At 40.3% G+C, this 12,551-nt stretch overlaps 1 protein-coding gene across 1 annotated transcript in view; it reads left to right on the plus strand.

Annotated features, from left to right (window-relative positions):
• Positions 1-505: 505 nt before the first annotated feature.
• Positions 506-12,551, plus strand: part of LOC146518294 (semaphorin-3F-like) — a 51,387-nt gene continuing 39,341 nt past the window's right edge. Inside the window, exons 1-2 of the mRNA XM_085158824.1 lie at positions 506-901; positions 2,286-2,439. Coding sequence (XP_085014950.1) covers positions 506-901; positions 2,286-2,439 — 550 coding nt within the window. The remainder of the gene's footprint in view (positions 902-2,285; positions 2,440-12,551) is intronic.

Genomic DNA, 12,551 nt, shown 5'->3' on the forward strand with positions numbered 1-12,551 from the left:
CTAGTGTGAGAGCTTCAAAGGAACTTTTGTTTTTGTTTTGATCTACTGCAAACTTTAACTTAATTTGCCTTGTTGTCACACAGATAAATGCTTACAGATATGAAAACACTGAGTGAACATGAATAAAAAAAAATCTCACTGGGTCGTGAACTCAGCATTATTCATGCTCTACTATTAACACTTAAAATTCCAGAAGATTCTGAATATATGGAAATGTGATGTGTTTATTACAGGCAGTGGGAATGCAGATGTTTCCTGATGTAAGTCATTAAAGGTAAAAACTGATTCTTCTGTGAGGCTTACTTATAGTTAGTGGTTGTGACAGTTGTAGCAGAGGGTGCGCGACAACTCTTCTATGCAATGTTGAAAGTAACATGAAAACTCACTAACTTGCAGGCGTCATGCTTTCTTTTGAGTAAGTTTACCTTTGTAGCCACCTGGAGTGTATGAAGGTGCAGAGCAGAGACGTTTTCTCTTCAATTTTGAGCAGGGACGACGCACACGGATGCTAAAGGTAGGTTCCCTCCCCCATGGGTGTGTCCACAGCCGGGAGACCTCAGCTTATCCACCTGCAAAAGCCGCTTCCCAGCACTACACACTTGAGCGTCGCTGCGCACGGTTGAAGATCTTCCCTTGTACGCACCAGGAACAATTCTTTCTTGGTCACCTTCTTGACTGGAAAATACAGATTCTGTTAATGCGATTTAGAGAGCACTTCAAGTTAAGGCGGCCGCTTCAAGTTGATTTAAACCCAAGCTTTATTTGGCTCTGGGATAATCGGGTGGGATCTGCGGCGGATACACTGATACTCCTGCCTGCGGACAGAGGAGCTCAAACAATCTGTGGATGGTTTTCAGTGCTGACCAGCTTTATCATAATATCCTCTGGACGTCACCATACGGTAGGTTATAATCTAAGTGCTTTTCAGCTACATGACAAGTTAAATTAAGTATTTATTTTCTGACAGATGCGCTCTTAAATCAATAGGAAGCCACATTTAATGGAATCGAGTAAGAAGAATGTCTCCGCTACATGTGCAAGATAGAATCTGTAATAAATAGAAGATGTATTTGAAATGTCTGTAAAATAATTTTTCTTGAATATTAGAAATGTTTGGTGTTTAGCATAAGCTTGCGCATATTTATATTTTGGTGTGGCTCTCCGGCGCGTGTGGGAGGTCGTTTTTAATGAGCGATACTCTGAAATACTGTTTTGAAATATTGCAACAGCCAAGAGCAGCGTGTGTTTAATCGCCAGTGCGAGTTTCTTTTAAAGACCTTAAAAGTTCTGACTTCGTGTGATGTCGTACCTTCAGAGGAAACGTATGTGCAGTTTTCAGCGGATTCTTTTTGACCGCTTAAAATCCCCGTTAACGCTATAAATGACACGTGGTTCATGTTCGTGTCCTCATAACTCAAAAGCCAAGTCAGCCTTTATTTTGGTTAACGGTCGGCTTTGGAGTTCTGCCCTCGGGGCTTAATGTGGAACTTGATCTTAAACCCTGACTGACAGTTTGACCTCATGCTCGGATCCGCGTTTACAACATCTGTGGCATGCGCAGACAATTACAGCAAAACACCTTCGCTAAAATTGTTTTTTTATTGTTTCCAAATCTGGCGCTTCAGATGCCATTTCTCATGACTTTTTGCGCTGGCGTTACGCGCATTTGTGCCGCCTGGTCCACACGCGGATACCTCTTCAGATTCTTTTATGAGGACATTATCTTCATCTCTCTTTGTGGCGGATAACAGCATGTTGATGCGCTTTGTGATTTAGTCTGTGAGCACTGCCGGTGCGCGCCAGGCGTAAGGGGGCAGCTCCGTGTACAACGGGTGAAACGAAGCTCTCGCTATAAACTAACAGTTACTGTTTTAAACTCTTAAACGTTTATTTATACGCACGTTTCATTGCACTGTTTCGAAAAGTGAAGATCTGCAGAGAGTGGCTAGGGGCGGGCAGCGGTATTTGCAGCTGGAAGGAGATTCCAGCCCATTCCCAGCTTAATAAAATGAAACGATCAAGGTGCGATTGATATATGATAGGCAACCAATTTAAAAAGGAAAAAAAATCTACATTAATTCCAATTTTTTGCCATGTATCTCACTCATTGCTTGGTGTTCTGTGTGGTCTGACTTTAATGAAGGCAAAAGTAACTGCATAATGCACCAATGATTGCAAGGAAACAACCAAATTACTTTAGTAACTACGAGTTGGTTACTGTACGAGTTTTGTGAATTGAAAGGGCTTTGCTCATTGTTTGATGGTCATCCCTGTCTGTCCCTCAGCTCCTGGATTCTCCTTTGTCCCTGTTAACAAACAGAGGAACAATGTTGTGGGACAAACTGTGCTGGTTGCTGGCCCTACTAGCTTTATCATCTGGGGGGCTGCCCCCTCCCAGCGAGCCTCTGTCTGCTCCCAGAATTTTCCTGTCCTTCAAAGGTAAGACATTGAAAATAATGCAGTGTCTGTGACCTAGTTGGTGTAGTTCTGTGTTTCTCTTCAGACATGCAGATTTGATTGCCACTTCGGTCAGCACTCTTTGATTTCTTGGGTTAACTGCTGGCACTGACTGAATTCAGGTCTTGGCAAGCCTGCCGTTTGTCCCTTCAGTGGTTAACACTGAGTTTGATTGTGTGATTGTGTGAGAGAGGCTTGATGAGGGGGATGAGGAGATGCGCTGCTGATTGTCCTGACTATTCAGGGTAAGAGAATATGTCTTCATCCCATCGCCTGGATGCAGTTTGTTCCCTAAACAGGCCTTTTTTGTGACCTCGGCTCTCTTCTGAAATCAAGTCAGATTTAACACTTGGCTGAGCACAAACTCAGGGTACACATCCAGCATGTTATGAATGTTAGCCAGTGCCATATGAGACCCTGTGTGTGTTGATCTGTCCCGTTAAAAGGCCTCAGTGGCAGTGTGTCGAGTGCTTTGTCATTCCATTGTTGGAATAGTCATTGCATCCATAACTGTTCTTGACATGTTATTGTACTTGTCCCTAAAAACACTTTAATAATTCTCAGATGAGTTCAGATCCTGGTCGTTTTATGAGATTACTGCACTTCAAATCTCATCTTTGTATTAGAAATTTGCCTAAATGTGATCATCTAGGAATGCTGAATGTAAAAAGCAAGCGAGGGGGGATTTCATTTTTCTGAAAATGAAATCACAGATATCTCAGACGGATAACTTATGTTACATGTCAAGTGTTTTTACAGCACTGGTGTTTGCTTCAATTTCAATTGTGTTACTTGATATTGCAATCTTTATGCTAAGCTGATTTTAAAAAGCTCCAGGGGCTTTTCCGATTCTCAGTTTTTTCTCCTCAGATATTTTGTTTATCTGTTTGTTTTTCTTCATCCCTCGAATCCCATCTACTTCTCTTTGTCTTTAATCAAGCTGGATTTCACACACTAATGGTCGCACATTTACTTGGTAGAAAAGAGTTCATTTATTTTCTACTTCTTTTAATGAGTTCCTTTTTGTTTTTAATTAGTTTTCGAGGTTACTTTATGCCTCACAGGGCAACTTCAGATAACTGAAGACTAGAAATGCACCTAAGCTCTGCATTCCCTAATTGTATTGGTTTTGCACAGTACCGCTGGGAATACTTGTGTAATGTGCTTTTATTAATGTTTTTTTTAACTCGTCAGTGTATCACACTAGCGCTACCATGCAAATATGTTCACTTTAAATATTCTCCGTATGATAACATCCAGCTATTTTAACAAGCATCTCAATTTTGGAGTTAAAATAAAACACAGAGATACTAATGTAGGCTGCCAAGTGTTCCCAGCTGTTGTTTTTGTACTACAATGCTGAATTTGCTCATTATGACCCAGCTTCACATATTTATCCATAAAGGTTAGACAGTATCGCTTTCTACTGATTATTTGCATTTTGTGAAGCTGGAAGAGAAGATTTTGCTGCGTTTGGCTAAAATCCAATCCACAATTTGTCTTTGCCTTTCAAATGTTTGCTCTCTATCAAAGCAAAAGACTGTGGGCCATACACATAGCTACACACAGTTGTGCATAATAAATATTACAATAAGATACACATACAACTTTAGTACTGCGTTTTATTCATTTACTTACTTTCCTTCAAACCCATTCTACATGCACTTCCACATATACTTTATTAATGATGAAATTTAACTGTGTTTTATATTGAGATGTTTGCATGTTGATTCTCTTGGGACTGCAAAGAAAAAAAGTCCTACACTGTTATTGCTGGGCTTTTTTACTCGACCTTCTAATTTTTAATTTTGTTTTTTTGTGTTGTTTTGTTTTCTTAACTGTATGAATTGGTTCATAATTTCAGTTTCGCTCTCTCTGTCACATAAAATAAACAAAAGGTTTGCCTTGTAAACCACCACTATGAACCTAAGCCAATAAGTCTGACTAAAGCAGCTACTGAGTATGTTAGGGCAGGCTGAGTTATTAACTGTGATAAGGGCCAAGTGTGCAAACAGAGGCTAAGACCAAAGGAATGTCCATTCAAAGCAGAACATCAACCCAGACTTCAAAAGAGCTGAGAAACACATGCAGACACATACATAGCATGCATCACTCTGTCAAGCAGCACATAAAGTCCCCCTGGATCCTTTACTCTCCTTGTAACTGTAAAAAATGTGAAGTTTTAATACTCCCATCTACACTCCCATCTACAACAAAAGTCACATTTATGCAGTTAAGTACATGCATTCTTTGTCATAAAGACTGAGCCAGATTGGGTTAGATCAGCTGCTGAGAACTCCTATATTTACTTTTAAACAAGGCCTATAATCACGTGCTATTTTAGTGTGCATGGCTCTGAGAGGTTGTGACCCTGCAAACAGAAGCCAGTCACACCCGAGGTTAACTGCCCTCAAACTGTGGGAGAATGGCACCATATTAACAAGTAATAGCTTGTTAGGCTAATCCTCAGGCACATTTGAAAGTATTTAACTTTGTTTTTCTTCAGCCTCTGAACACCTGGGTGCAAGGTTACTGCTGAGAAGAAAGCAGCAGAGAAACAAAGACGAAGCCAGGCGGTCCTGTAATTGGACTAACTCTCGGGGACAGTCCTAATGTGGCTTCAGTCTTTGTACTCTCCCTCCCAAGCAGACTTTTTGTCCCATCTAATGAGTCGATGATTGTCACGCCTGAACAAAGACTTCATTATCTGCTCATCTCTCCCAGCAGTTTTCAGAGTGAAGATCAGAAATAGTGGCATGTCCCTCATGTCTTTAATCTATGGATAATTGGAATTTTGTTGCTTGTTCTATTTCTGACTACACAAATGGAGTCCTTTCACTGACTCTTGTGACTATAGGTACATTTATATGGTACATGTCAAGAGAAATTTGTCCTGCATACATTATCATGACATTCCTCTTTAAGACGATGGCATCTTTTTGACTCCTGTGTTTCAAGTAAGCATTTTAATAATAACCCTTGCTTCACCATGAGATAACACATCATTTTCAACAGATTATCAAAGGGACACTAATGAAACCCTTTTCCCCTTGCACCTCTTCCAATCTGCTTGCTTCTTATGTAGTTTTGACACCGGAGACAGAGCTAAGAGCCTCAGCCAAACCTGCCTGCAATCAAGTCTTAGCAATCAATGAGCTGCTGAAAGCTTATCCACAGCTAACCTGCATGCTTGCACATGATCCTTGGCTGCTCAGGGTGGATATTAAGCCAGGGAATATGTTTTTGCCTGATTCATTTCAGTAGATGTTAAAAAAAACAAACACGTGCAACCTCCTTCAATTGTCTTGTTCGGTCTCCTTCAATCAAAGGCAAAGAGGCTGCACCAAACCATCGTGTTATACTAGCAAATCACCGGGGAGATGGCAAATGCATTCAGCCAGCGAGTTTGTAATTCTAAATCTTCTTGCTGTTCAGTTTCAAAACTAATGCCTTTAATTAGTTTTCTCATCAGACCACATTGCACATTACATTGGATGTTATTGTATTACATGCAGCATCAACGGAGATGTTAAACATAATTGATCACACAGAGAAGCGTACAGTGTACATTACCACAATACAATCATTAATTTAGCATTGAATAAATAAAGATTATCACTGATAGTGAGGGGTGCTTATGTTATTGCTTTTCCTAGTGATGAATTATTTTGTGTGGAACTATCTGACTCACCTAAAGGTGGAGGGAGCTGAGAGTGTTGCTCTAAAAGGATAATTCAATTGATCTGAATGTGAAAGTTTTGCACAGAATCTTTAGTTCAGTGTGCTGCTCCAGGGTGACTCACCTGGTTTGTTGTTTCACTCTTTCAGATAGTTTTAAGTATTCACATCCTTTCCATTTCTTCATTATTTTTATTTGAAGCAAACTGGAGTTAGAAAAGTTTTACATTTTCCTTCTACATTTTTTTCGCCCAATATCACGAATAAGTAAAAATTTAGAATTAAATCCTTTGTATTTTTAAAGATAAGTGAGAATATTAGGCAAAATTGAAATTGCGAAGCTGATTAATGCTTTTGGAAAGAAAGTGCAAATAGAAGCAACATTTTTGTCAAACAACTGACGTTTGTTTTTGAGACACTAGCTTGTAGTAGAAGAAGAAGAAGTAGTTTTTGGCAAACAAATATACACTTTTTGTCCCAACTAAAGTTCACATTTACGCTGCTCTAACCGTATACAGCGTTATCAAATTCAAACCCTGTGTGCGACTCTGCCTTCCAGCTGTGCATGTTTGCTTCTTTCCCAGCACAACGTCACTGGTACCTGAGGTTAACACGTTTAGCACAACCTTTCACTTCCCCAGCCGACATGAAAGCAAATTCTGTGTGAAAATGGAGGATGGAGGTTTCGGGGCTTTTTTAAAAAAAAAAAAAATTATATAAATGTCCCAAATTCATATTACTATTTAATTAGCTGAACTATTCTAATATACTCCACTCACTGTATACATCCATGCAAGACTGCACCTGTTGGCAGTTTGTAGACATAATCTGGTTTTTCCTAGTATCTCCATTACAGAATGTCATGGTATCAAAAACGTTTCCAGAATGTAATATGTGCTGACTGTGGCACGCAAGCCCTCAGCAATTATTACTACACTTTGCTACTTTCTCTCAAGAGACGATGTTTGTGGAGGAGGGGAGGGATGTGCATCCCAGCAACCTCTGCTCTGCAGGATACATTCTGTCAAACTATGATTATTCAGTAGAGAAAAACAGAAGGCGACAGCTCCGGTGCTAAATATAGTGTCCTTCCTGTCTGTTTCTTTCTCTTTTTATCTTCCTCTCCTCCTCTGCCTCGTCATCCTCCTCCTCTGCCTTTACTCTACACTCACACCCTCTCTACTTGCCTGTTGATGAGACTGGCAGTGTGAGCAGCGGGAGGAGATCACCCCATGTGCAACCCACAGCAGGAGAACGTCGTTTTAGCACGTGCAAAACGCAAAAAAAAGGGGCAGCTGTTTTGCCCAGACTTTACTTACGAAGAAGCTACAACGGTGAGCTAGCAAGTGAATGTGTAAGTGGGGAGTGGGTGGACATCTGAAGGCTAAAGAAGGTTTCACGTACCAGCTCAACTAACATGCAGTAAGTGCTGAAGCTTGAAAGGAAATTATATGTGTGCATTATGTAGCCCTTTTATAGTAATTTTCACTCTGTAAATTACTGGCTCCCCACTTTTTAATGATGCCACAGAGACTAATACACACACACATCATTGCTCTCAATGAAAGGCACCGCATTGAAAACATTTTCCCTCAATTTAAATATTTCTTCTGAGCTGGCATGCAGAACCCCCTGTCCCCCTGTGGTGATAAAAATGCTCAACATTCAAATGAAACTGTAATCACCCTGCTATTTATGATTCCTACTTTTAGGCATTTTAATCCTAGTTTTAATTATTTGTAGAGGGGAGGAGCACATATGATCATCTAGTTTCATCAAGATAAGCTTTTAGAGCAGATGCGACTAAAAATGAACATGCAGGGCACCCGGGCTGTATCTTTATGTCGTTTTTGATCAGAGTTGAAACTTTTTGAGTTACCGACTTGAGTTTTGCTATAGGTGCAGACAATGCCCTCCCTAACTATAAATTCACATATCTTAACCTCAATTTGGGTCTAACTATTTTCACTCCCTACGTCTGGGTTTTGTTTACTTTTTCCTCCTCTTCACTTTGCACTGACAGCTTTATGATGATGAAAATTTGTGCTTTGATAAATGTATGTTTTTGTGTGCATGTGCAAAGTTTTCTCTCTCTAAAACTGGTGACCTACAAAGTACACGTTAGACTATATTATAGTTAGAATTACATTGTAGGAGAGAGGCCTCGAGTTTAGGATTTTTCTTAACACTGTTGGCATTTTCATTGTTTTCTTTTAAAAAGAATCGCTCTGTTTGACCAATAAAAACAATTAAGTTTTATGGCAGCCTTATGAAAGGTTTCTACATATAATATCAACATGTATACATTATATTAGATAGAACGGTTAGTGTCTGTGTGCCACAGCTGATTGGTGCAAAATTGATACCATGATGAATTCAAGTTTAGTCTTTCCACTGGACAATATTGACCTTGACTGCAACACTCATTTAAATTGCAAAATTGGTATCATCATACTATGAATCATAATCATTAGCTTTTGCACAACATCACTTTTGTACACATTCAACCTTTAAGCTTTGTGTTTGGATGTTTCTAACTAAGGATGCTCCACGGCTGATGTACTTAACTTGTTCGGCATGCAGGGGATGCATTAACAGCTGTTACAGTTTCGTGAGTTGTGTAAAGGGGGCAACACTCAGCAGGGACAGAAAGACAGTCACACTATGATGGATGCACCTCTGTGTGAAGGATGTGTAGGGGAGTGATAGAAAGTTTGAACATGTGTACATCCTGGTGTTTGTGTTTCAGGTCCCCGCTGCACTCTTTTTCTTTCTTTTATAATCGAAAAGTGGCAGACAAGATAAAAATAGATGTCAGACATATGCTTTTTTTACTCCTTCATGTTAGAGAGACATATTGAAGAAAATTAGTTATTGTAGCCTTTGTAAGGGATAGTTCAATAATAAGCCGGTAATTCTTGAGGTGCGATTTTAATCCTTATTAAAGGCAGATTATTTAGCAGGCTGTGATGAACCTCACCACCTGCAGAACGGGCGGGACGGCGAGGGAGCGGAAGAGGACGAGTGCTTAGAGATGGAGTTAGAGAGGATGCTGCGGTTTTCTTAAGATTCAGAGTGACAGGGAGGAATGGGAGAGTCTTCTAATATTCATTTTAAGTCCATGCGGTTATGTCTGCATTGTTTGTTTGTGTGTGTGTGTGTGTGCATATGTGTGTGTGGGTGCTCACATGCTTGTAGAGCTTCCTCTGTAAAGAGCTGCTATCTATGACACTGCTTTGGTTTGGTTGCCATAGCAGCATCTACCTGTCACTCCTCACAAACTGAATCGGGTTCAAATGATTCTCTCTACAGAGATGAGGTGGGATGCAATCACAGCTTTGTGCTTATTTCCCCAGATGTTTGCTGTCTCGTCTACTCTCAGGCAACCCTAAGGTAAAGCAGCAGCATCCAGTCTTCAAGGCTCAGTTAAGACAAATGAGACAATACATTTGTTAAAACAATAGACTTTGATGAGGTTGTGGTGTGATCTTCTGAAAAAAATGGAGAATTGGGCAGCGAATAAATTAAGGATTTAGTTCTGTGCAGAGGCTCCACAGGGACTAGACTTGCTCTCCAGATGTGACTGAGGTGTGGGAGTCTTCACGGGTTCACAACTCAGACTGAAATTAAGGAGACAGGGGGTCAAGGGCACCTTTCTACTTGTTTATCTTAGACAGCTATCATTCATTTTTATTTGTCTGTCAGCGTTTGGATCTAGTTACTGCAGTGCCAGTGACCTCATTCCTATGGTGCCCATTTTGAAAATATTAGATGGTATACTTTTCAGGGTACATACATTACTGTCTTATATGGCTATATATGTATGTGTCTGTGTTACTAAATATAAACTACCTTGAATAGCAACGTAATGTTGCTTTATTTTTACTTTGGAAGGCTTTCAAACATTTAATATCCATCCATTCATTTTCTCTCGCTTATCCAATTCAGGGTTGTGGTGGGGGTGGAGCCTATTTCAGCTGTCACAAAGCAAGGGGCGGGGTATAGCTTGGATAAGTCAACAGTCTGCTGCAGGGCTAACTGAGAAAGACAAGCATTCACTTTCACATTCACACCTAATTCAGAATCACAAATTAACCTAACATGCATGTGTTTGGGCTGTGGGAGGTTGATAGAGTGCCCAGAGGGAACCCAAACAGGCCCTGGGACAAAATGCAAACTCCATACAGAAAGACCTGAGTGACCATAGATCTGATGAATAGCTTTTTCCAGTACAAATAATACATAAATTAAGCCTTTCAGATGTGAGTGAAATTTCCCCAAACTTATTATCATGTGAATTAGAAATTAGCAACTTTAATGTATCCCAAGCAATCATTAATCAACCAAAAATACTAAACTTTTGCTAAGAGAAGCATTCCAAGTGCAAGGATTTGTTGTTGTTTTAGCTTTTATCAATAGTATCGGTTATGGCTGAAACAGTAATATTTATAATCAAAACATATTTTCTCCAAAATTACTTTTGTTTGAGACATGTACATTTATCTGCATAGTACATTCTGCAGGCAACATTTATAATTGGCTTGATTGGTCAAGCAACACTTCCCACTGTACTGTTTGTCCAGTGTTCAAACCATTGCATCTTACAGAAAGGATTGATCTATTTGGATTAGAATAAAATCTTGGAGTCTTCATCCTTTTGGGGGGCTTTTCCTGTCAGCCTGGTCCTATCTGCAATAACAGGTCTGTTTGAGAGTGACTTTGCATTAGAAGCAATGATGTGTAGAAGAGTTATCAGTGGTATCATGTGTCTAAGAGGATTTTCTGCAGCTGCATCACTCTAGTATTATCTGAATCTGACTTGAACTGTGATAGGCTCGGTTCCCGTGAACAGGTACGGATATGTTCAACTTTAATGAAATCCAGTTAAAAAAGAAAAACTTTAAAACTTCGTTTAAAGTACATAACAGATATCAGTATGCATAGCACAGCACTGTAGTCGCATACACAAGATAGTGACAAATAAAAGTTGAAAAATCAAAACGTATAAAGCACATAATAACGACTGTAAATGCTATAAAAGCCTTTTGAACTTGCCTTGTTCCAACTCAGATATCTAGGAGGACAGAGAATGCCAGATAAGGGTTGAGAGAGAAATGAGGATTGTCGGGAAGACAGGCTGAGAGGAGGAAAAGGTGAAGGGAGCAACAGAGCTGATTCAGAGAAGGCTCTAAGAGTGCTAATGGACTACAGGGCATCAGTGTCAGGTTTGCTATCTCGGCCCGAGCAGAGTGGATAAATGGAAGGATTTGAGAATGAAAAGGAGGAGAGGAGCGTGGGTGCGCAAAAGGCATACTCGGGTCGAATTTTGTGTCTGCTTCCCATTAGTTGTATATGAGTGTTGGATAAGATGGTTTGCTTCAGCTTGTGCCTTCATGGACAGCCTCCACAGGTCAGTCCTGTGCCAGTGGCCTGGCTGTAACCTTGTGCTGCAAAGCCTAATGTTGGAATCCATAAAAACTGCTGTGTGTTTATTCACATGCACATATTGTCATACAGATTGGCTTAGGAGTGCTCTAAGAAATTTGGACTAAAGCCCCAAGTGTGTCACATCTCTTCATCGGCAACACAAAATGTTTTGAAAGCAAAGTACAAACTTGTACAAATATTTCACAACCATTACACATCGCCAAGTTGGTTTTATGGGAAATGCTTGCTTTCCTAAGTGATGGGCCAAAGCTGACTTTAGGCAGAAAGCCGAATAACATCAAATACCTGTAATCGTATGATTTATTTTTCTTTTGCAGGTGTGGGAGATGTAGTCTGTTAAAGTCTCTGAGTATACACACTGGATAACTACCAAGTAGCTGTCTATGTGGTTGTGGCAGAAATGAGGCCTATGGTGAGTCTGACCATGAGTCTGTGGGAGGCTGCAGCAGTCTCACTATTGGATTAAAAAAGGAGGAGGAGAACATTCCTCCTCCTCCTGCCTCCTGTCAGAGTTGTATTTCATCATTTAGTTACTAACCTCTCCCTTCATATGCTCTACATACATTCTCTCTGCATGATGCATAACTGGTGAAAACCGAGCCTCTGTCAGATGCTAACATCATTACCGAACCCACCTTCAAAGTTTGAGATGTAAATGCTCAGTAAATAGCAAAGCTTTCCTTGTCAGATTGATTTCGCTTGAATCGGATTTGTATTTCCTACGTTCCATTAGCTGCTTTGGCTTCAGGCAAGGAATGACTGAGTTTCAAGGTCAGAGCTTTGAGTGAGATCACGCTTGTGTGGCCAAGAACCCCCCTGAACCCATTTAGTCCTGGAAGAGCAACAGAGAGGAACTGGGCACAATAAGAAGGGCAGAATGGGGTAGAACATGAGTTTTCCAAGCTGTGTTTTCTGGGTTTATACACTGATGTGCTTCCTGATAATGTGCTGATTGTGGATGGGAGGAT

The sequence above is a fragment of the Neolamprologus multifasciatus genome, chromosome 5 (genome assembly GCF_963576455.1).
Source record: "Neolamprologus multifasciatus chromosome 5, fNeoMul1.2, whole genome shotgun sequence".
Lineage (NCBI taxonomy): Eukaryota > Metazoa > Chordata > Actinopteri > Cichliformes > Cichlidae > Neolamprologus > Neolamprologus multifasciatus.